We start from the raw sequence: 25,835 nt of genomic DNA, 5'->3' as shown, positions 1-25,835 counted from the left end.
TTAAAGCATGTCATTGGCTTTGTTGGTTTCTTTATCACACCAACAGAAGGGAAACATGCCGCAGCACGGCTGCAGCCATGGCTTCCATACGTTATTGTAAGAAGAGAGCTGCTGTGGGACTGGAGTCAGCGTCCTGCGATGCTCTTCCACAGCCTTCCCTATTCTGTTCACTATGGTATCAAACAAGGGCTCAGTGTCAGCTGAGAGAGGATTTGCCTCAGAAGGATCTTGGGAGAGATCAAACAGCAGGGGAGGGTCATGACGGGTTACACTGTCCCCGAAACACGGGCAAATTCGTCTTCCAAAACAGGCTCTGGAATCTTCTGGCTGGAATACTGGAGTCACATAATGAGCTTTCCATGTGGTGCCCCCTGTAACAAAACCACATTTGAACAGCTTAGTGGCAGTAGGAGTCAGGGAGGTCCCTGGAAGGGTGGTTCAAGTTTTAAGTTACCTGCAAGCTCCCCTCGTGGCTGTCATGTCTGGGGAAAAAGCTCTTTTGGGGACCTGGCAGGGACTCAGGATTGTTTTCATGACTCAAAGGCACATCTGAGCTGTGAGTGCTGGCAAGGCCACATACACTTGGTGGATGCTTAGGTCTAGTATTTTGGGTGCAGAAAGCCTGCCCATTTCTTGTGACCCTTTAAAACACTATAGTCCTCTTGGTGGGGAAAATGGAGAATGTATCCCCCATTTCTCAGTGTAGATACAGGTAGATGGTGGTTCTGCTAGCTCTGTATGTCTGAGCCAAGAGCAGCACCTGGGCAGGAGCTGATGCAACACATTTCTGTGCCCATTTTCAAGCACTTCTTCAAATAGGGCATTAATGGCAGGCCATGAAAACAATAAAATGTGGGGGATAGTTAAGTGAATACCATGAATGCAATCAGTTTGCAGCTTCAGAGCTTGTATTTCACCAAGCTGTTGTACTGACCACTGGATAAGTGCAAACTAACTTGTAGTGAAAAAATGACAAAGTAAATGTAGTTCAAATGGGGATTTTTCCTTTCCCCCTCCCTCCTCCTTTCCCTCTGTTCCTCTCCCTGTGTTTAGAAAGCACTACACTGAGCATGTTCCAAGAGGAGGCAAAGAAGAGCCCAGTAAGAAGACAGCTATTAGACACTACATCTGAAAAAGGAGAGGAGAAGAAAGGGGATCTTCAACACTTGGAGCCCTTTCTTTGAAGCATTGAGCACAAACAGCCAACATCTCAAATGACAAATGCCTACGTGGCATTTTTCTTTTTGGTTCAATGGGATCTGCTGAACTGTCCTTCTGTCTGTTGTCCCCTGTGCTGAGCTTTGTGTTGGGGATTCTGTAGCTTTACTCTTCTATTTGTTTTGTGTCACAGTCGTTAGGAGAAGTTGTTAATTGGAAAAAAAAAAAAACAAAACACAAAAACCACCACCATCACTGCCAAAACCTTCTTAAAATGTGAGGGGAAGCAAATAACAGCTATTAAAGCTTGGATAATCTTTTAGCTTAAGATCTGCTTCTATCTTGCCATGTTTCTATTAATTCCTACTCTACAATTTCCACATCCTGCTAAGCTATGGTTCTACGTTTCTGTGCAGGGATGATGGCTCAATGTTTCTGAAATGTTTCTATATAACACATTTAGAATTGTTAGATTTTAGATGTCTCCATTTCTGAAGTTGTCAGAGAAAGGATGCAGACCTGGATTTCAGAAAAGAAAATGGCTCGCTGCTGATGATGACTTACCGGGGACAGGTATTCCTTAGCTCTGTTTGGGTGGGTGCTATCCTGCTGGCAAGGATGTGTTCCGACACCACCTACTTTTCCCTGTCTTGTGACTAAAAGTATGTTTTTATCTTACAACAAGAACGTGAGCACTCTCTGTCATATCAGGGTTCCCTACGCATGGGGTTTGGGTCCTATGTCTGTTGGTTGCATAGCATAGATGCTTGTTAGAAGGAGTTAAACAAGTACCCTCTAGGCCATATGCATTTTTTTTTTCTGATTAGCTGTATGACTGTGATATAGCTAAAATGACCGACCATTTCACAGACAAATAGGAGATAGACAGCTATGAACTCCTACAATAGAGAAGTTTGTGATCAGTGTTCAGAAAAAGCAAATCAAGTCACTCTTTTACCAACTGAACTGAATTCCTCACAACATATATCCTACAGCAATCAAGAGTAGAGTGCCTAAGCAGAATTGTTCTGATTTTGCAAAAATTTTAATATCTGTTTTTCACAGCTGCAAAGAATTACTGGGGTTGCAGAGTGGGAGAGAGCTGGGTCCTTGTTAGGTCATTCGGAAGGACAGAGTCAGGCTGACTGTAATTAACCTGTGCTGGTGAGCTGAGTAAACAATGAGGTTACAGAGGGATCAGGAAAAAAAAAAAAAGGAAAAAAAAAGAATTAAAAATTAAAAAAGGTGGTATAAATCAGCAATGATGGAACCAGCAGAGATTTGGGCCATCTCCAAGAGGCAAGGAGGGATACACAATTTACTACTGAAGTATCTCTGACGGAATTTGAAGAATGCGTGTGAATTTTAGGGCAACATGTTAATGTAATATATCTAAGGGAAAGAAAACCTGCTTCTTCCATCCAAACATCTCTCAAACCCATCTGGTAACAATCAATCAATTTAATGAGCAGAAAGAAATGGGCTATCACTAATAAGTCTTATTGTGTTGTGGTAGAGGAAAACACTTCAACATACAGCCAAAGGATTCTTCTGGCTTCAGCGAAGGGCTTAATTTATGGATCCTGACAGTAAGACACAATGGCTTCATATTCAGCCTGTCCAGCAAATACAAGGGAGCAGCTATTAAATGCATAATATGAATGTGATACACCTTTCAGTGGGCTCAACTATAAGAAAACTTAAACAGACTTAACGTCTGCCAGCCTAGTAAGAAGGAATGGCTGTCAGAGCAAAGAATCAGAATTTCTGCCCTAGCTGAAAGTTGAGCAAAAGAATAATATTTGGTAAGCTAGTCTTTCATATGCAGAACATCCTATTCTTTTCAATCCCCTAGCCATCCACAGTGTGTTTCAATGTTAAAAACTGTAGAAAGGCATGAGCACTGTAGCTGTGCTTTAGTTTCAGAGGAAGACAAAATAACCCTGTATAACATCTGTATATCATATCTGTGTCTATATTGCAAGTAAGATAACCTATTAAAAACTGATTAGTAGAGCAAAAGAGGTGTTAATAGCTTGATATTTGCACTATATTTCTTTGGGGGTGCTTTACTGGAAATTAACTCTCTGGTCCTATCTGCTCAAAATCTGAGAGTGATGAGAGCGTATTTGTTGTGAAACCAGAAGCTATTTCAGAAGCTATTTCAGAGTTTGCTCTAAAGTTACGGTCTTCAAGTTCATTCCACAGTGCAAACCAAAGCACAAGAACATGATATGCTCAGGGTGGGTTGCTTCATAAGCAACCTGTGATGGATTTTTGTGATTGGAGGGGGGGAGCACGCTCCTCTGCATGCTTATCCAAATTTAAAAACGAAAAGTGGGTCTGGTAACTGCGCCAGAGATCCAGGGAATTGTTATTGTCATTATTTATTAATCTCTTTGTCTAAAGTGCTTATTTGACGCCTGACTCACGCCGAGGCGCCCCCAAGCGCGGTAGCTGCGCCTTGAGGCGGAGCGCGGCGGCGGTTGCGGCGGTTATGGCGGTTTGGGGCGGTTGTGGCGGTGCCGCGCTGCCCCCTGGCGGCGCCTTCCCCTCCCGCTCCGCTGGGCGGCTGCTGCCCGGCCCACAGCCGAGCCCCCTCGTCAGCCCCGGCCACTGGCCCCCGGCGCAGTACATTAAGTCTTTGTTGCTTTCCCCCACGTTTCCTGCCAGCCAAGCTCAGTGACTTTCAGTGACTTCCTGCCTCGGAGCCAGGCTTCTGTGGCATGATGTCAAGGGCACTGACCTCAGGTTTAAACTGGCAGCGTGACTAAAAAAAATTGGTGTTGCAACCCTGGTATGTGTTTATACACGCCAACAAGAAGGACTGCAAAGCTCTCAGTAATTATCCTGATGCCCTTGTGTGTTCTAGCAGAACGATCTCATCTGTGACAGGAACAGAGAAAATCTATTCTGAAATGTTTGCAAGTATGAATAAGTTTTGCAGTTTTCAGGTGTTTTCTCAGCAGGTAGACTCTGGTCTTGATACTATTAATTTTTGAAACTGCCATAGTATCAGAAAGCATCATAAAGAAAATCTAGATAAGTTCAAGAAAGATCACTCAGTTAACATTGACGTAAGAAAGATTTTCAGGGCTGCCTGACATCTCACCACACTGTCAGCACTCAAAGTACTTCTCAAACAGCCAGCTTCTTGTCAGCATACCAACAGCTGAATTTGAACAGCTGATGTTGGTGGAATACCCTAGCATTTTGTAACTGTTACTTAATTGTAGTCTCACAAGATTTCAGTAATTATTCTCTCACTTCATAAATACAGAAAACAAAAATCAAAGGGGCTCGTTCAAATTCCTAAAGGAAGGTGAGTAGGTATAGCCTACTCCACTGGCTTCTGAATTTTTCCAGCTGTGCAGAATGAAAACAAACAAAAATGTATAGTGGTGATGACTAATTTGTCAGCTTTACAAATACTCTCACATCATCTGCTCACAGAAGGTATAATTAATCTCAAGTAACTTTAAGTTAACATAAGGGAGATTTTTATATCTGATATGGGCAGTCTCCGCTCCCTTTTTAGTCAGTGGAGAGCAGCAGGCACTTTTAGGTGCGACTGATCTAACTTGCTAATGACGTGCCCAGATGTGCTAGTCAGGAGGTGAATCACTGCTTCTGTTTGGTCACACAGATGCCACCCTCCATTCTGAGCAGGAGTAAGGACTCAGCCTCCTGTCGCTAGCCCATTCTATTTTATGCTTCAATGGAGGATGACATCAGCAAAAATTTGGTGCTTGTTGAAAGCTAGAGAGAACATTACAGCTACAGTCAGCTTGCCTAATGCCACAGCTGAAAAAGAACAAAACAAATAACGTAGGGCTACTGAAAACAAACTACTCCTTAAGATAAAGACCATATGTGTGCAGTTCCTTTTTCTTCAAAGTAAAGCTGATTCTGAGTGCTTGCACAGCAAAAGCAATAGAGACACAGCAACAACATGGAATCTTAAAGCTGTGCTACACAGGAAGCAAAACCCTTCCCTCAGGCAAGGCAGGATGGCTAGTGAACAGCTCAGCCATTGTGCACCTTGCAAAAGTTTAAAGAAAGACACTCCAGATGTGTAGAGATGTTTTTACATGCTACTGTACTGGAAATTAGAGGTTGTTGCATTATCTCTGATCAGCGGGAGGATGGAAGTGTTTATACTCGCTGTCCTTTTGGTGCCACCGCACTGCATGCAACACTGCACCACAGTAGTGAAACATGAACTCGTGCTCTGAGTGCCGAGCTGTTCCCTGCAGTAGAGGCAGTAAGGTGCATCCGTCGATGACCCTGATGAAGAGGACAGAGGTCACCAGGCTGTTCAGGAGTTTCACCCTGCAGCGGTATGCACTCAGCATGCATGCAGAATTAGGATTTCAGGTATTTCTAGAATAAGCTACTGTTTAGCTAACGAGCCCTGGCATTTTTAATTGTGTAGAAGGGTGGAGGCCAGCGATTAGTAGTTAATAGCAGTTTGTGCAATTGCATTTAGTTCACACATCCTGGAGAGAGAAATTATCATTAATGTAATTTTCCTAGGGGTAAACAAGTGATAACCATAGAAAAGGCAAGGGTCACCACTTTTAATCTGACTCCCTGAAACTGAAGTCACCGATATCTCTGTGAGCTTAGGGCTGTGTAAAAATAGTGCCACTTAGTTAACTGGCTGACAGTTGGCTTAGTGATGCAACACAAGGACTTTTCTGCTTTTTGCTCAGAATGCCATAGGCATCCAGCCTTTCACTTGTTCTTTAGAGGAGTCTAACATAGATGCTACCATTTGTTTACTACCGAGGAATGAACTTCTCCATTACTGGTACCAAATACAGGCTGTTTGATCCATCTTCCCTACTCACAAAGAACCAGGCATCCCAGTCCGGGAAAGGGCCTGTCTTAGGTATTTTTAACAGGACCAACCAGCTTTATGAATTTACAATTTTTCATATAAAAGTTCTTTTTTTTTTTTTTTTTCCAAAGTCATCCCAGTGACTCCAGTAGTCCAGGTTCCCTTTCAGTGATTAGAAAACTGAGTTATCTAACTGATCCTTGATAACACATGTTGTTTGCCTTTCCCATGTATTAAGGTAAGATGGGGAAAACTAAGCAGAAGATTGCTAGAGAACTATCTGGTTTAACAACTAATAGAATTTAACCCATGGGCATTAGGATGTGTGACATATAATCAGCTTTGATCTAAATCAAGGAAGGAGAGCAAGCATGGTTTATGAAGCCACTTTTGTACCTGTCTTGAGGCACTACCCCTCCAGCCAGCTGAACCACTGTTGGGAAAATGTCCATAAGGCTCGTTGGTTCACTGATAACTATGTCTGCAGGCAATGCTCCAGGCCATCTAACTATTCCTGGAACACGGATCCCTCCTTCCAAACCTCCCATTCCTTTTCCACCTGTTAGAGGAGAAAAAACAAAACAAAACAAAAACAGATAAATATAAGAATGAGAGATACTGGGCATTTATTATGCATGTATAATTAAAGGATTTAAAAATTTCAAAATATTCAAATACTTTTAATGAAAACATGGAAAACAGCAAAATGACTACAATGCAAGCCCCATTCTTCAAGAATAAGCTGATTACTTATTACTTTATTTTAAACTTCTTTGTGGGGTATATATAGAAACTCAATACAAAGCAGCGTTTTGGGCATAAGAGGAATAATTTCACCCTCTGATGCTTCAGAGGACATTCTAACCTGTATTTTTAATTGAATGTCATGTTTGAGAATAATCACACTCCCTAAAAACATGCACATCTGTTATTAGTAAAAAGCAATATCTGGCTCTGTCAATGAAAGAGAGGTTGCAGCCTCACATGGTGCCCAAGAAAAGGAATTAACACAGGGCAAACTTGGTCAACAGATTGGGGCTTGTCGACCCCCATGGGCACACTCCCACAGTCAGACGTTTCTAAACCAGAGGCTGCTGAACATTACAAAATGATTTCTCCAATCCTGGAGAGCAGTGAGAGGAACTATGATAATGATTGCCCTCCAAGAGTTTACAATCCCAGGGATGGTCTGAGGTGGTCCCATGGTCCCATGTGCAGAACCGTGTGGTAAATGGGGAAGCACTCTAAATGTTTTACAGTAAGGAAGACTTCCACCTACATTTCTATTGATGTGAAAAAAATCCAAAGTCTTCTTTTTTTTTTTTTTTTTTTTTTTTTTCTGCATTCCTCTAATCTTCTTAACCTTCTCCTATATTTTTTTCTTCCATGCATTGGCTATCTTGTTAGCCAAAATATATATATATAAATATTTTTGAATGCTGCTTCAAAGTGAGAATGATTAATTAACTGCAAATGTCTGTTCTTAATGTCAAGGATGGGTATATTAATTAAGCCAGAAAATCCATTTAACTCCATTAAAGCCAGAAATCCATTAGCCAAGTTGATGGTCCATTCAGAAAATAAAAAAAATGTAAGTGTGAAGCTCAGGTACATACATGACATTTACTCTGTTGTTCATTCTATTGAGGGCAGAAATGCCCAGACATTGCTGAAAAAACTGGTAGAAAATTTGTCAAGTAAAACTTGAAGCTGGTGTATTAGTTCAGTTAATAAACCAGCAAATGTGGATGGTTGTTTAAACTAGGCCCTGGCTTTTACTATGGACGAGGTATGCTCATACTTAGTGCTGAGAGGCAAGGTTCCCAGAGCTTGGTTTGAGAGGTTGACAAAGTCGTATGGTGGATTACAAAAAGGGCAAGTCCACCTACTTGTGCAATAACCTTGTGCTTTGTAGAATGATGGTTTCTCACACCTTGTTGTTTACTAACACCTGTTCTTATTACCCATGTGCATGGCTCTTCTTGTTTTTAATATCCTCTTAGCAGTAATAACACCTTACAGCAGTGAGTTCTACAGGTATTTATGAATTAACGGGATATCCCCTCTTCTGTTGTATGCAGAGATAAATGTGAATAACCCCTTTCTGATGTTAATTTCTAAACTAGTATTATATCTATCTCCCCTTGTCTCATCTCTAAGCAGGCATGTTTTCATCATTGGCCTCATTGAAGTCACTATCTAATCACATTCACCTTTCACCTCTTGTTATTCATGTTCTTATTTTAGGCTAGTGAATACCCTAGGTTAGACTCAAGTTAGTCCATTGGCTTTTTTTTTGGCATCTGTTACTGGTATGGAAACTTCATGTCCAGAACTGAAGGCTAATTTTGCATTTAGGACTGCTACTGGATGTGATCTAAGCTCTATCAAAAATTTATTGTGTGGCTCATCAAAGCACTTACTGCTAGAGAATGTGCATTTTGATGCTGAGCAAGATCAAAGCACCTGAATCTTCATTTGTAGGGAAATAAGCAATAGGAACAGTTTTCAGTCTTCATTATACAGTAAGTGCTAAGCTGCCGAAGATATCAGAGTGGCTTTTCAGGTCTTAGAAATCTGGAGAGTTATCTCATGGGTTCAGACAGCTAGAGGAATTCCAAAGGATTTCAGTCCAGATTAAGGAATCTCATCAGAGCTGTTGTCATAAAAGCATTAAGGGTTTGGTCTTTAGCCTCTGCTGCACTGATGTATGCTTTGATGCAAAGCAGCACTGCTGAGTTCATGGTGAAGTACAGAGAAAGGAGTACAGAGCTCATCTAAGGGAAATGGAGGAAAAACAAATACTAACCAGCAGTGGGCTTTAGAAACTGTTTTCTTCCTTGCTTATTTTCTACAAATGACAAAAGAGATGGAAAAAGCAAGTAGAAGGGAGTATTTATGAATTCAGGAGAAGGACCTGGAGGTGTTGGTTGATGAGAAGCTTGATGTGAGCTGGCAATGTGCTCTTGCAGCCCAGAAAAACCAACTGTATACTGGCCTGCAGCAAAAGAAGAGTGGCCAGCAGGGTGAGGGAAGTGTTTTTCCCCTTCTAATCTGCTCTCATCAGATCCCACCTGAAGTCCTGCATTCACCTCTGGGGCCTCCAGCAGAAGAATGACATGGACATACTACAACGAATCCAGAGGAGGGCCTTGAAGATGACCAAAGTGATGGAGCACCTCTCCTACAAAGACAGGCTGAGGGAGTTGGGGTTGTTCAGCCTGGAGAAGGGAAGGCTCCGGGGAGACCCCTGGAGAACAACTTTTCAATACCTAAAGGGTACCTACAAGAAAGTTAAGGAGGGACTCTTATCAGGGACTGTAGTGATAGGACAAGAAGTAATGGTTTTAAACTAAAAGAGGGGAGATTTAGATTATATATTAGGAAGAAACATCACTCAGAGGGTCGTGAGGCACAGGAAGACGCTGCCCCGAGAAGCTGTGGATGCCCCATCCCTCGAAGTGTTCAAGGCCAGGTTGGATGAGGCTTTAAGCAACCTGATCTAGTGGGAGGTGTCCCTGCCCATGGCAGAGGGGTTGGAAAAAGATGACATTTAAAGTCTGTTACAACACAAGCCATACTGTGATTCTATGATTTAGTACTAGAGCAAGAATAAGTGGAGAATAACCACATGGAAGGTGGGTTGGTAAGAGTGACCATGAAAAATTTAAGACCTAAAGAAGTAAGGCAAAAAAACAAAACAAGGAACTCCAGCAAGGTAGATTTGAATGAAGCTACAGGACTGGTAAAGGAGGACTCCTCGGAGAAACTGTTTGTGGGGGAAATATCAGTAAGAACTGGTGAGTCTTTAAAGAACCAGTATTAAAGGGCACAAGTTTAAGTCTTCGTACATGTATTTCAGTGGAAAATTAGGAAGTATAATTATTTAGGCATTTCATGTGCTTTTTCTGTGGATTCCAAGTCCAAGAAGGAGTAATGAGCCAGCAATGTGCCCTGGCAGCCAGGAGGGCCAATCGTGTCCTGGGGTGCATCAAGCACGGCATCGCTAGTAGGTCAAGGGAGGTGATTGTCCCGCTCTACTCTGTGCTGGTGCGGCCTCACCTCGAGTACTGTGTGCAGTTCTGGGCACCACAGTATAAAAAGGACATGAAACTGTTGGAAAGTGTCCAGAGGAGGGCTACGAAGATGATGAAAGGCCTTGAGGGGAAGACGTACGAGGAACGGCTGAGGTCACTGGGCCTGTTCAGCCTAGAGAAGAGGAGGCTGAGGGGAGACCTCATCACAGTCTACAACTTCCTCGTAAGGGGGTGTCGAGAGGCAGGAGACCTTTTCTCCATTAACACCAGTGACAGGACCCGCGGGAACAGGGTTAAGCTGAGGCAGGGGAAATTTAGGCTGGACGTCAGGAGGGGGTTCTTCACAGAGAGGGTGGTTGCACACTGGAACAGGCTCCCCAGGGAAGTGGTCACTGCACCGAGCCTGTCTGAATTTAAGAAGAGATTGGACTGTGAACTTAGGCACATGGTCTGAACTTTTGGGTAGACCTGTGCGGTGTCAAGAGTTGGACTTGATGATCCTTAAGGGTCCCTTCCAACTCAGGATATTCTATGATTCTATGATTCTAATATAAGAGGAAGAATCTCAGTCAGGCTATTAAGGATGGGTTTATTTTATGGACTCTTAATGACAAAATCAGAAAGCACAGAACATGTAATGTAAGTTAACTAGTGATGAGAGAGAGAAATGAGAAGTATCATGGCAAAAAAAAAAAAAAAAAAAAAAAAGCAAAAGTACTAGTTGCTATCCACTGGGAAACAAACAAACAAATCAGGAAAGAAAATTGAAATATTGACTGATTTTAATGATGCTTCTGTATGAGTCTTTAATACACAAACCTGGCTTGTTACCAAGTAACAAACAGTTTACCCTATCATCCATTAGGCATCCATTAAGCCTTGACTAAGGGCAGATGTTTTCAAACAGTCTGAACCTGATGAATGTTTGGAGCATTCATAGCACTAGTTGATGAAGAGTTGTTTTATTTGAGTTGTGGAGATTTGCTGAGGTATCAGACTGGAAAAAGGCAAGCTGTGGTGTCTGTCTTGGAAAACAAAACAGAACAAACCAAAACAAATAGCAGTAGACTGCCTGAATAAATATTGCAATCAATAATCGTATAACTTTTAAGCATGTAGAAGGAAATTAGCATATCAGTAATAGTTCTGCCAAGATGAAATTGTGTCAAATAAAATAATTTAGATTGGTGAATAAGGAAAGAGCTTCTGCATAATCTGAAGCAAGGAAAGGTAAATAACAGGAAACAAACAAATCTAGTAGCATTGACAATGCAAATGAGTACTTGGGGAATTGCTGAACGTCTTCAAGAATAGATAAGACAATGTAGTTGTCAGGAGCAGCTTTGGTGAAAGAGATCTTGTTTAGGAACTGAAGGATGACTAGCTGATGCCCTGAAGTTGCTCCAGCCTTACAAACTAAGATTTTCATTCCAGCATGTTGCTTTTTTATTCTATTTATCTATTCTATTTATTCATCTATCTATTATATTTATTTTTAATAGCTAGTTTTATGCATGCACATGCTGCCAAGATTTTACCTTTATAGATCCCATTCCATCCACCTAAGCAGGCATTTCCTCTGTAAGCCCGTACAGATCCCCCGTGATCAGATGCAAAATAAACAAATGTGGTATTCTTCAAGCCTTCCTTGTCAATAGCATCAAGAAGCCTACCTATAAACAAAGAAAACATCATAATTATGTCCTGAGATGCAGTCAGATTTTTAAGATTTTTTGAAGACACTCATTCCATTGACCTCAATGAGTTCTGTAATGAACTATCATAAGCAATGCAGAGTAATCCTAAATCATGGGAGCGATAAGAGCCTAACAGAAAGCTGCTGAATGTGTCCAAATTCTGTTTCTGGAAAATAAAACACAAAACCAAATGGAAAATAAGTTACATGAATGCCCCTTTTATTCAGGCCTCTCAAAATGTTCTGTCAGTTCTATGCTGTAAATTCTCAGAGTCAAGGACTCTCTCCACTGTGTAGCCTCGAGCATCTTGAAAAGCTTAGACAATAGAGCTTCCTAGTCACAGGAAAAATGCTTTTTTCACCATGGACTAAACAAAGACTCTGAAATGAGGCTTCACACAATCAGCCAAGATCTTCTCTGGAAGTCAGTTGCAAAAACTCCGCAGAGTGCAATTCAGATCTAACTTCATAAGGAATGTTTTCAGTACTGACAGGATAAAACATTTATACAGAGTATAATTTATCTTCGGTTGCTTTTCCCAATCACCCACTGCATCAAAATATGATCACCACAAACAGCTTCCATAGCTACAGAAGCAACAACAGCTGACATGCAAGAAAAAAAATAAAGGCCAGTGATGGGGGTCATGAGCTAGATTTCATGCATCCCCTTGGCCAAGATAGTCATTTGACTAAAAACAAACTCTACCTCCAAAAAGGAATTTAGATTGAATCTAGACCTCTTGGTTCTGAATTACAGCCCAAATCTCTTTGTCCTCACTAGCGGCATCCTGTTTGGCCTATGTGACACATGTTCCTTACACCGTTGTACTTCTGCTATTCTGCTCTGCTTCAGTAGCTTGTGTCTGAATTTAGTTAGTGCCAAAAATTAGAAAAGGATTGTGCCAGAGTCCTCTGGTGTGATCAGATCTTGCAGAGGTGCTCGGGCTGCCAATCACAAGCAATCAGGCTCCTTTCAAGGCAGATTTTTTTTAAACATGATTATTGGATGTAGAAAAGGCTCAGGGAATCTGGTCTGGAGTGTGGCAACTAGAGGTGAGTGGTGCATACTTTGTCAGTAGGACCTTCACTTTTCAGGAAATGTTAATAAGAGCTATCTTTCTCCATCTCATTGAAGCAAAAAGGAACTACTAATTAAGGCTTAGGTATAAATCTGAGCTGTGAGTGCAAGTTACATTTTTAAATTTAATTAACTTATTAAATGAAACATTATAACTTCTTAAATTGACCTTTTGGCTAGGAAGGAGTTCAGATTTCTGCTGTAAGGATTATTCCTTGATAGAAGGGAACAAGTACACAAAACAACCAGTGTATAATGTAATCTTCATCAGCAGCACCTGTTATATCTTTTGAGACTAGACAGCTGGAGTAATATAATACATTTGATTAATAATCTGATTAGCTGACTTCTTTTAACACTGCAACACAGAAGTGTGTCAATTAAAAAGTAGGAACTAAAAAGCCTCACAAGAAAAGCCTGCACTTTCAACCTAAAAGAAAGAAAAAAGTTGTGGTAATGAAATGGCAATCTTTGGAGCTAACTGTATATCCAAGGCAAGTTTTTTTTTGTCATATACGAATAGGGAGTTCTGTGACCATCCCTTCGTTGGGGTGTTTCTTTTTCACAGTCAAATAAATAAAGGATTTCCTTCAAGCCATCACGTACCCACTATCCAGTCCATCTCCTCTACACTATCTCCATATAAGCCATGTCTGCTTCTTCCCAGAAACTTCTCCATGGTAATGAGAGGAGTGTGAACGTGTAAAAGGGAAAAAAAGAGAAGAAATGGTCTCTGCTTGTTTCTGAAACAAAACAAAAAAAAACAACAGTAGTCATTTCTCTACAAACTATCACTCAGAACAAAATATAACAGTAATATGCAAGTGATATATATAACAGTAATACGGTAGTGACTATCTTACTAAAAATATGTTTAGGGTCTAGAGTAAGAATTTTGGATTTTGACATCTTTGCATTTTTGAAGCCTTGGGAGACAGAGGGGATTAAAACACTCCTCGAAGATTTTGGTTCTGTATGAAGACCAAAATAGTAATGGGATGTTTCTCTTGTTCCAAATTAAATATGTGTAGAACATTAGATAAACAAGCACAAAAGTTCATAGCCTAAAGACTGATACACACACAGAGGCAGGGAGAAGAGGACTCACTTGCTTAAACCCAAATATTGGTGTCACTGAGTATCTGAGACATCCTTGTGAAACTGGCAGGTATGACACTCAAACCACAAGGAACCGCATTCCTTTAACATGGGCAGCTAGAGGCCAGGCAGGATATCCTATGAACCTGAGGATATCCTCTATGAGGACATCTGTGTTCAAAGTTTTACAGAAGAGTTTTCTCTCACCCCAATTTCCCTTAAAAAAGGAACAAACAAAAAACCTCCAATCCCACAGAGAAATAATATAATGTTATTCAGGGATATACTCAGGCTTGTCACATACATATTTCTAAGAAATTAGCAGTTAGTTTATCTCTAGCTGATAGTACTGTAAATGAAGGGCACCTTGGGAAAACAAAACAAAATTCAGTATCAGTCTCCAACTTGTAAAATATTAACTTCATATGGAACTTTAAATGACAGTCCATTCATCAGGCTAAGATTATTTTTCTATTCCTATGAATAGGAATTCATAGTCCTTGGCCAGGACCCCTTTCAGAACAAAACATAAAGGCAACAAAATCATCGTATCTTTTCCTGAGTTGCTGACAAGCTATGTAAAAGGTGAAGGACAGCAGTTGCATGCTGACAAGTTGCGGGATACTAGAAAACACCAAATTGTCACTTGCCAGCACTAGGGGCAGATGGTGCGGCATGCCAGCTGCCTAACCAAGTGGTGTATGATGCAGCAGATTTAGAAAATCCTTAAGAGGTGATACAATTTTTGTTGGTTACATTTCAATGAATGAAACTGCCTCCATCAGCATATTAGAAGTAGTTTTTTCTAGGTTCATTGGTTGTTCTGTGATATCATCTTTTCTCTTCAGGATACAGTTCCAGTACTTGGTGAATCCATAGTTGGAGAACCAAGAAAGGAAATACAGGAGACTGCAGATGGTCACACATATAATTATTTTCCATTTTACCTGGAATAAGCTGGTAAGTTTTCCAATCAGAAGTGTAAGCACTGCAAAGAAGATTATCTGTGAGTGAAGCCAATATTTATCTTGCAGAGACTTGTCCAGCTCAGGGTCATCCGTGCCTTGACACTCATTCATGAGGGTGAAAGGCATGCCATAAAAATAATCAAAACCATGATTCTGTGCCTCCGTTCTGCGCCTCCGTTCTGCGCCTCCGTTCTGCGCCTCGTATCCATCCCAGTCTGTTTCTACTTTCGTCTCCTCTCAGCTGTGAGGGAAAGGTATCCCTTCAAGGAAGAACTTTTATGTCTACCAGGCAAGTGGACCACTATGGAGAAGGGAATCCAGTACCTGAGGGAATTAGCCATATGGGAAGTGATTTATGAGGATCCAGACCTCAGACAAACATCCAAAGATCCAGATGAAGTCAGGTGTACACGACCCATGTGGCGGAAGTTTGTACGGAGTGCACCATCATCATATGCCAGCTCATTGGCAATAATGGCCTGGAAAGAAGATGAGGAACCCACAGTGGATGAAGTGGCTAAACAACTCCGGCAGTACGAAGAAAGTCTCTCCTCTTCCTTACAGGCCTGCGTCTCAGCTGTGGAGAAACTTTCTGAAGAGTTCCACCAACTTAAAGAGAATCTATCTTCATCCCCACCTGAACCAACCAGTGTCCACTGACCAAAAGAGAACACTGTGGAGAAACTTTCTGAAAAGGTTCACCAACTTGAAGAGAGATTATTCTCCTCCGCACCTGTACAAAGCAGTGTCTCAGCTATCAGGGGTAGGTGTTCATCCGCACAAGGAAGACGATATGGTGGGTACTCACCCTGTGCCACCCTGTGGTTTTACTTACGAGACCATGGAGAGGACATGAGAAAATGGGATGGAAAATCTACCGCGACCCTAGAGGCACGGTTACATGAGTTGCAAAAGAAAACAATTGGGAAAAAGGGATTCTTTGAAAAGTTTGCTGCTCCAACTTCCAGCAGACAGTCCTTCAAACACAGAAACGAAGAAGATTCTGACCAGGAATAGGGAGGCCCTGCCTCCAGCCAGGGGGAGGAAAGGGATAATCGAGTTTATTGGACTGTGTGGATTCGATGGCCTGGCACGTCAGACGCACAGAAGTATAAGGCTTTAGTAGACACCGGTGCACAATGTACTATAATGCCATCGAGCTATAAAGGACCAGAGCCCATCTGTATTTGTGGAGTGACAGGGGGATCTCAGCAGTTGACTGTATTGGAGGCTGAAGTGAGTCTGACTGGGAATGAGTGGGAAAAGCACCGCATTGTGACTTGCCCGGATGTTCCATGTATCTTTGGCATAGGCTATCTTAGAAGAGGATATTGCAAGGACCCAAAAGGGTTCCGGTGGGCTTTTGGTATAGCTGCCTTAGAGACAGAAGGCATTAAACAATTATCTACCTTGCCTGGTCTCTCAGAGGACCCCTCTGTTGTGGGGTTGCTGAGGATCGAAGAACAGCGAGTGCCAATCGCTACCACAACTGTGCACCAGCGGCAATATCGCACTAACCGAGACTCCCTGATTCCCATCCATAAGCTAATTCGTCAATTGGAGAACCAAGGAGTGATCAGCAAGACTCATTCACCTTTCAATAGTCCCATATGGCCAGTGCGAAAGTCTAATGGCGAGTGGAGACTAACAGTGGACTATCGTGGCCTGAACGAAGTGACGCCACCACTGAGTGCTGCAGTGCCGGACATGCTGGAACTTCAGTACGAACTTGAATCGAAGGCAGCCAAGTGGTACACCACAATTGATATCGCTAATGCATTTTTCTCCATCCCTCTAGCAGCAGAGTGCCGGCCACAGTTTGCTTTCACTTGGAGGGGAGCCCAATATACTTGGAATCGACTGCCCCAGGGGTGGAAACACAGACCTACCATTTGCCATGGACTGATCCAGTCTGCGCTGGAGCAGGGGGAAGCTCCTGAACACCTGCAGTACATCGATGACATTATTGTGTGGGGTGACACAGCAGAGGAAGTTTTCGAGAAAGGGAAGAAAATAGTCCAAATCCTTCTGAAAGCCGGTTTTGCCATAAAACAAAATAAAGTCAAAGGACCTGCACGAGAGATCCAGTTTTTAGGAATAAAATGGCAAGATGGACGTCGTCAAATCCCAATGGATGTGATCAACAAAATAACAGCTATGTCTCCACCAACTAACAAAAAGGAAACACAGACTTTCCTAGGTGTTGTGGGGTTTTGGAGAATGCACATCCCAAATTACAGTCTGATTGTAAACCCGCTCTACCAAGTAACCCGTAAGAAGAATGAGTTTGAATGGGGCCCTGAGCAACGACAAGCCTTTGAACAAACCAAGCAGGAAATAGTTCATGCAGTAGCCCTTGGGCCAGTTCAAACAGGACCAGATGTAAAGAATGTGCTCTACACTGCAGCCGGGGAGAACGGCCCCACCTGGAGCCTCTGGCAGAAAGAACCTGGGGAAACTCGAGGTCGGCCCCTGGGGTTTTGGAGTCGGGGATACAGAGGGTCTGAGGCCCGCTATACTCCAACTGAAAAGGAGATATTGGCAGCATATGAAGGAGTTCGATCTGCTTCAGAGGTGGTCGGTACTGAAGCGCAGCTCCTCCTAGCACCCCGATTGCCGGTACTAGGCTGGATGTTCAAGGGAAGGGTCTCTTCTACGCATCATGCAACTGATGCTACATGGAGCAAGTGGGTTGCACTGATTACTCAGCAGGCTTGAATAGGAAACCCCAGTCGCCCAGGAATACTGGAAGTGATTATGGACTGGCCGAAGGCAAATACTTTGGGATATCATCAGAGGAGGAGGTGGGTCGTGCTGAAGAAGCCCCACTGTACAACCAGTTACCAGAGAATGAAAAGAAATATGCCCTGTTCACTGATGGGTCCTGTCGTATTGTGGGAAAGCATCGGAGATGGAAGGCTGCTGTATGGAGTCCTACACGACGAGTTGCAGAAGCTGCTGAGGGAGAAGGTGAATCGAGTCAGTTTGCAGAAGTGAAGGCCATTCATCTGGCTTTAGACATTGCTGAACGAGAAAAATGGCCAGTTCTCTATCTCTACACTGATTCATGGATGGTAGCAAATGCCCTGTGGGGATGGTTACAGCAATGGAAGCAAAACAACTGGCAGCGTAGGGGCAAACCCATCTGGGCTGCTGCATTGTGGCAAGATATTGCTGCTCGGGTAGAGAAGCTGGCTGTGAAAGTACGTCACGTAGATGCTCATGTGCCCAAGAATCGGGCTACTGAAGAACATCAAAACAACCAGCAGGTGGATCAGGCTGCTAAGATTGAAGTAGCTCAGGTGGATCTGGATTGGCAGCATAAAGGTGAATTATTTATAGCCCGATGGGCCCATGACACCTCAGGCCATCAAGGTAGAGATGCAACATACAGATGGGCTCGTGACCGAGGGGTGGACCTGACCATGGACGCTATAGCACAGGTTATTCATGACTGTGAAACATGTGCTGCAATCAAGCAAGCCAAACAGTCAAAGCCTCTTTGGTATGGAGGACGATGGCTGAAATAGAAATATGGAGAGGCCTGGCAGATTGATTACATCACACTCCCTCAAACTCGCAATGGCAAGCGCCATGTACTTACCATGGTGGAAGCAACCACCAGATGGCTGGAAACATATCCTGTGCCTCATGCCACCGCCCGGAACACTATCCTGGGCCTTGAAAAGCAAGTCCTATGGCGACATGGCACCCCAGAAATAATAGAGTCAGACAATGGGACTCATTTCCAAAACAACCTTATAGACACTTGGGCCAAAGAACATGGTATTGAGTGGGTGTATCACATCCCCTATCATGCACCAGCCTCCGGGAAAGTTGAACGATACAATGGACTGTTAAAGACTACATTGAAAGCAATGGGCGCTGGGACATTCAAAAATTGGGATACGCATTTGGCAAAGGCCACCTGGTTAGTCAATACTAGGGGATCTGCCAACTGAGCTGGACCTGCCCAATCAAACTTGTTATGTACTGTAGATGAGGATAAAGTTCCTGTAGTGCATGTAAGAAATATGTTGGGTAAAACAGTCTGGGCTACTCCTGCCTCAGGAAAAGGCAAACCCATTCGTGGAATTGTTTTTGCTCAGGGACCTGGATACACTTGGTGGGTGATGCAAAGAACGGAGAGGTCCGGTGTGTACCTCAAGGAGATTTAATACTGGGTGAGAATAGCCCATGAATTGAATTATACCATGTTAATTACTATATAATACTGTATGTTATCACTACCACGACTACAATCTACCCTACATGAAAATGGTGACTAATTAGAATGTATGGAAAAGAGTGTAACCTGAGCATGACATAAATGATATGGAATAAGGGGTGGATAGATGTCCTGGTTTCAGTTAGAACAGAGTTGATTTTCTTCCTAGTGGCTGGTAGAATGCTGTGTTATGGCTTAGGATGAGAAGAGTGCTGATAACACCCCGATGTTTTAATTGTTGCAGAGCAGTGCTTATACTAAGCCAAGGACATTTCAGCTTCTTGCTCTGTCCTGCCAACGGGCAGGCTGGGGGTGCAGTAAGAGCTGGGAGGGGACAGACCCAGGACAGGTGACCCAAAGTAGCCAAAGGGGTATTCCATACCATCTGATGTCATGCTAAACAATATATAGGGGTGGCTAGCTGGGGGAGGGGGCCAGACTGCTTGGGGTTAGGCTGGGCATCTGTCAGCGGGTGTCTCACCTCGATACCTCTCCTTGAGGCCCTGCAGGGAGTAGCTCCACAAGTCTATCTCCCGCTCACACTCCCTGATATCCCTCAACCTCTCCACCTTCTCCTTGAGTTCTGCCACCATGCGGACCAGGTCACCCACCTGCTCGCACCTCATGCACGCAGTTTCTCTGCCTCCCACTGATGGCAGGAACAGGCTCAGATGCTCCTTGCATCCCGTGACCTGAACTGCGGCATTTTTTAACGGGTAGTCAGTCTGGGTGTGTACCGACTTCCTGGAGAGCGCACCCTGCCTGGTGGAGACCATTATCACCTAGCTAACGGCTGTTGTTAAGGAGGTGTTCTTATGGGCGAGGGGAGCGCTCTGCCCTTCCTGCCCACCCTGCCTGCGCGAACTGCTGCGCCACGCCCTTCTGACGCGCCATGCCCTGTTTGCCCGTCCTGGTTGCTCGAGCTCCCTAGGGGCAGCTTTTGAACGGCCGGGGAGGGGGCGCCTCAATTCTGCGCCTCAGTTCTGCGCCTGGCAATGATCTTGGGAGGATTCACAGCCATATGCCGCTTCCCTGCAAATACAAAATAAAGGTATTAAACAAAATCCAACATTATTAGTCTCATGTGTCTGCCAGTATTTCTAAAAGTTTGGCTGCACTCCTCAGTTAAGGTGCAGCCAAGGGAGGAGCAGGTTGGAATAGGACAGGCTCTCTGGGAGCAATCATACTCTGGCACTCTGTCTGAGCAGAATATCTGTTTTTCCTCACTTATCTTAACAAAATTCCATACAGGGCAATGGTCCAGCTCAGCCACCTCCCTGAATAAGTACCAATATGGTTGTGCTATTTGGTGCTTATTATTTTTAAATGATAATGTAGTCATTCATTAATGGATGGCCTGGCGGGGAGAATCCCTTTTGCCAAAATAAACAGTGCAAAAATATGAGCTAATTTACACAAAATTTCTATTTGACCTTCACATTCAAGAACAGATTTCAGGAAGAAGCTGTACACATTGGGTCTCTGTGTCTATATTCATCCTAAAATGAGTAGCAAAAATAGGCCATTCCAATTATCCAGTACAATTATCCAATTATCCAGTACAATTGGACATATCAGAATATGTCATGCACTGATAATGAAGCTTAATGAAGTCATATTACAGAGCAGTGTAATTATCCTGACATTGAAGGACAGACAGTCTATGACCATGGGCTTTGGGCCTATTAGCCAGAGAAATAACTTTGGAAAGCTCCAAACCAGCTCTGTGAGCCTGAATATGAATGCGTTTAACAGCACAAGCTGTAACAGACTGCAAGGAGCTAGGAAAGATCCCCTTTTTGCACAGGCTCCTGTGAAGCTTGTACATCACTAATACTCATTAGGAACTACATGACACCTCAGTGTGCCAGAGCCAAGAAGAGGCATGGAAATCATAGTCATTACAGTTAAGCACATGACACATTTGCTACCTCAAAAAGAGCTTAAGAATGAGAGGTGCTTGAAGGACAAATCCATAATCACTGTTCAGGTGAAACTGGCAAACAGTTAATGGGATTTTCTTTCTTGAACATGGGTTCTGATCCAAAAACCACCAGAGGCAATGGGACTCTTTCAGCTTTTTTTTTTTTTTTTTTTTTTTTTTTTGGGGGGGGGGGAGTGTCTCACTTTGCAGAACTGTTTTTTGCAGAAACTTAAGGTATTTTTAGAGTTTGTATGATAAGTGGGATGCATAAGTAATAGAAAATCTATCCATCAGATATAATTAAGACACTGTAGTGTCTGGGTGTCAACTGGCAGACATTTTCCTGCTCAGATAGATCACTGAATATCTCTGTTTTTCTAAAGCAATCTGTGCTTGGCAAATGAGATTTTATTTATTTTTTATTTATTTACTTATTTTGCTGTGTATATCTGAGTATTCCATACATCCTTATTTTGGATTTATCATATATACTGTGTTGACACTGTTGGGTGTGAGTGGAATTCTAAAAACCCTGCTGATTTTTAAAGTTATGCCTACAAAAACTCTAACTGATCCTAAACATTTTGGAAAAGAAAAATATTTACTGAAACAGCCTCGTTTTAATAACACCAATGAAAAGGCGGCAAGTTTCTACATCTCATACCTACAAGTGCTGTAGAATAGCCTTGCTGGTGCAGTATTGTGGCAAAAGTAGTTTCATTTGGTGGGAGGCCCCCAGAACACCCATTCCAAAAAAGAACACGGTGTTACGTATTGGATGCCATGCCTGGAGAAAAATAAGTCTTTAAACTAAAACAAGCCATACTTAAGATTTTCAGTCTCTTCAGGTTGTTCTTTCTAACCAATAAGATTCAGCTGCCTAAGTCGAGTACCTTTTTATTGTACGTTCAGTACGCTGCAGGATATTCTAATTGACCCCCAAAAGAATATATCCTCCAAGTCCCGTCCCATGTTGTAAATGCTAGTCCAATGCAGATACCTCAGCTATGCTGGAGTGTCTAAAATTGCACCAAGACGTCTATGTTTGGACATTAGGCAACCTCTTAAAACCAAAGTTATATCACAACATAATGTTGAAAAGAGAGAAAGAGAGAGAGAGAGAGAGAGAGAGAGAAAGAGAGAAAGAGAGAAAGAAAGAGAGAGAGAGAAAGAGAAAGAAAGAAAGAAAAAGAAAGAAAGAAAGAAAGAAAGAAAGAAAGAAAGAAAGAAAGAAAGAAAGAAAGAAAGAAAGAAAGAAAGAAAGAAAGAAAGAAAGAAAGAAAGAAAATGAAAAAGAGACAAAAAGGGGAAAGTTTATCTAAAACAAAAGATTCACAGAGTCATGGGCACACACTTCTGAAATGTACAGCTCATGATTTCCTTTCTCCACAAAACCATCTTCTTTAGCAAGTCAGAATCAGATCAGAAGATCTACACTCTCATGATTACTGGGAGATAACATGGCTCAAGTTTTGTCTTGTTTTTAAAATATTTGTTTTAAAACATTATTGTTGAGAACTATTTCACTGCCTAACAGATTTCATTATGAAAATGTTTGTCAGGATACTCAAAATATTATGTTTTAACATAATTTTAATACCACTGAACATACAGTGTTTACATTTTTTTTTCCCTTTATGTTTCTACCTCTGAGTGCTTTGTGCTGTTTTGATTTTTATCTGTTTCTGTGTGGTTATTTAACTGCATTAAACGTGCTTTATGTGGGGCTTTTCCCATACAACTCAATCAGTGAATCTAGTCATCTTGATTTCTGCCCATCTCACTGATGCCCCAAATCCTTAGATTAACAAGCCTTTATTAAAGGGGTTTATTTAAGGGGATTTTTAACAGCAATAATGGCTAGACAAGCTTCAGTCAACCATTAGAGAGAGGCCCAACCTGATCTGATGGGGTATCTGCCAGTCAGGAAGGCTGCTCTGCTTGGAGTACAGACAGAAGCTGCAGCAATGTGCTGACTAAGTCTCACTCCTTCCTTTGCCAGGCCATCAATGTTAGGGGTCCTAAAGAGAAAAATCACATCTCTGATAAAAAATGTATTATACAGAAGTTCTCAGTGTCCTGGTCCTCCTAGTTTTGTCTAGGACATACTCACCAAATTTACAAATTCCTCTTTTTATCTACAACTCAACTAGGACAATTGTGTTATGTATTTTTGAGATATCTTAACTACTTTGAAAAGGAATTTTCTATAGATATGTGTTTTATGTATATAGAGAGATATATGTATATATATATATATATATATAAAGGCATTTCTGGTCTTCTGGTCTACCCTGTATCAAAAGCTCATGAAGCACAGTGAAAAAGATTCTACTAATAGAAACAGGACACACAATTTGTGAGACTAAAATAGGTCAGAATAGGCAAGGGATATATATATATATACAATCATTCTACCAATCAGCCAGGCTACATCAAGACTGAAAAGTGCAATAGGGAGAAATAGATCACATCATAGACTGAGCTGTCATTCTGTAACAAGCCTTTTGGAATTGTTAGCTGTTACTATATCCTAATCGTGGTCCTTAGCATTTCAACCCATGAGTTGTGGAAACTTACAAATTATACACATGCCTGAAAAATATAGGGCACATTTCTGTGCAGAATTTTGCACATTTACAAAATTCTGATGATACATGCTGAAAACTGGAAGTCCAAGAAAGTCACTCAAGCATGCTCATATAATTATTACTCCAATAGAAATTACTGTAAAACATTTATTTTATACATGTATTTGAAAAGAAGTGTATCTAGATAAACTAATCCATTAATAAGTTTTCTAGTAATGCCATCAGTGACATTTTTTTTCCCCCTACTAAAATTCACCAGCAAGGAGGGAGGTAATTTAATTTGTAGAAAGCACTCTTACCTTATTGTATCATTGCCATAACAACCCACATCTCCAATACCAAGATCATCAGCCAGTATTAGTAAAAAATTGGGTTTTGAAGGATTTGATACACAAGTTCTTGGAAACAAACATAAAGTGAGCCAAATGCTTAGGCATCTCCTGAAGTTAAAAGTAAAAAGGTTAATATTAGAAACCTGCTTGCGAGCTTTAGAATGTAGTTTAAATTATTATCCTTTAAGTATTATGAAGACTTTTTAGATGCAAAGAGCTACCAAATACTGGCAGCAGATGGAGCTCCTGAGTATTTACAAAACTCGATTTCTCTGAAACCGGTATTACCTTTTCCCATTTGCATAAGAATCTTGTATGTACTTTTCCTTCTTGAGATTTGCACTAATCTCATCAGACATATATTAAATGTAATACACCATATACTACATATGCTACTAAACCTCCGTATCCTGTAAGAATAGGCTGAAAGGCCTTGAAAGACCTACAGTTCTAAATCTGTATTTTCTGCTCTTAGATTATCAATTTAAGGAAAAAAAAAAAAAAAAAAAAGAAATAAGAGATTACATTTTCTTAAGTGCAACACTTAAAAATATAGGAAAGACCCTCAGCGATACCTTTTCTTACCACTGTGTTCCCTGGTAAACTTCATGGCTTCCCCTTGTGTGGAACAGGTACATAGTTCGTTATATAATTCTGGTTAAAACAACAACAAAAAAAAACAAAAACAAAATCAAAAACAAAAAACGCATTAAAACAAAACAAAACAAAACACAACAATCAGAGCCCAGCAGCTCTAGTGATCTTGTCTGTAAAGTTAGTCATTAACTACATTTCATTACCACAATCACATCACCACTGCCTGTGGCTGACTGTGACAGAGGGGGACTGAACTACTAGGGCTTGATCATGCACTCTCTGAATTCCTGAGCACATGTGTACAGAGCTCTCCTGAACTGACACTGCAAGGTAGGAGAGAGTGTTTCTGAGGACACACAGGGTCAGATAGCACAGCATGAAGTTTTACAAGATGCAGCCTGCTCTTATCTGCTATTAATTTTAGGGGGATGGGTGTTTGGCAAGAAGGCTAAACGCCTACAGATTGAAGCACAGAACTTCACTGAAAGGAAGTCTTCCATTAGGTGGCAAACAGGAGGAAGTGATAAGTAAAACTAATACCTCACTCTCTATGTAATATCAAACTATCTTTAAGGTCCAGGAAAAGAAGCTAATCCTTACTGTGATCTTAGAAACTACAAAGCATGCATTAAAGAAAAGCCTGCCTGGAAACCAATAATTAGAGTTTAAATCTTAGGGAAGGGACTGTAACACTTAGGTTTAGATGCCATTTAGTATGTTCAGGGAGGTGCTTCTATCTGAATGTTACTAAAAACTGTCCAGAAACATAAATATTCTGATAAAGAACTTCTAGGCTTAATGCCATTTATAAGTTTACAAGCAGGTTTTTCTACCTGTTACCTCTGTGAACTCAACCTGGACTTTAAAAGACTAGAAATAGCTTTTAGGTTTCTAAATATTTATTTCTGCCTGGCAAGGCACATTTTATGAGTGGAAGCAGTTTCCTATGCTTGCTGAGGACAACTAGTTGCTTTGGTCAAAGAATGGCTTGGGGAATGCACTCGTTTTGCTTGTGAATAGATGCAGACCAAGAGATCTGCAGAAGATATTGTACTGGAACCATTCAAACAGGCATGCAGATGCCAGGGATAAATTGGTTGCACTGGGACTGGCACACCTCATCTTAATGCTGTACACTGATGTAAATTCAAGATGTTTGTTTATTCACTAAGAAATGAAATCACAATATGAAATATCCAGTCCATGAGTAATCCTTACTTTGCCACATTTCCTTGTCTTCATCTCCTGTGGGTGCCGATGAGCTTTCCAAGCTGGTACAACA

At 41.7% G+C, this 25,835-nt stretch overlaps 1 protein-coding gene across 1 annotated transcript; it reads right to left on the bottom strand.

Annotated features, from left to right (window-relative positions):
- On the bottom strand, positions 1-25,835 carry LOC116496139 (arylsulfatase H-like). Its single transcript, XM_032199086.1, is given in 12 exon segments — positions 1-371; positions 5,324-5,445; positions 6,398-6,560; positions 11,577-11,711; positions 13,422-13,558; positions 14,670-15,115; positions 20,086-20,141; positions 21,698-21,820; positions 22,933-23,054; positions 23,924-24,064; positions 24,542-24,610; positions 25,772-25,835. Coding segments are annotated over 11 exon segments (1,869 nt in total). The 5' UTR covers positions 24,595-24,610; positions 25,772-25,835.

Source organism: Aythya fuligula, chromosome 1, assembly GCF_009819795.1.
Source record: "Aythya fuligula isolate bAytFul2 chromosome 1, bAytFul2.pri, whole genome shotgun sequence".
Taxonomy (NCBI): Eukaryota; Metazoa; Chordata; class Aves; order Anseriformes; family Anatidae; genus Aythya; species Aythya fuligula.
The sequence above is the reverse complement of the archived record's forward strand: the minus strand, read 5'-3'. Positions and strand labels throughout refer to the sequence as shown.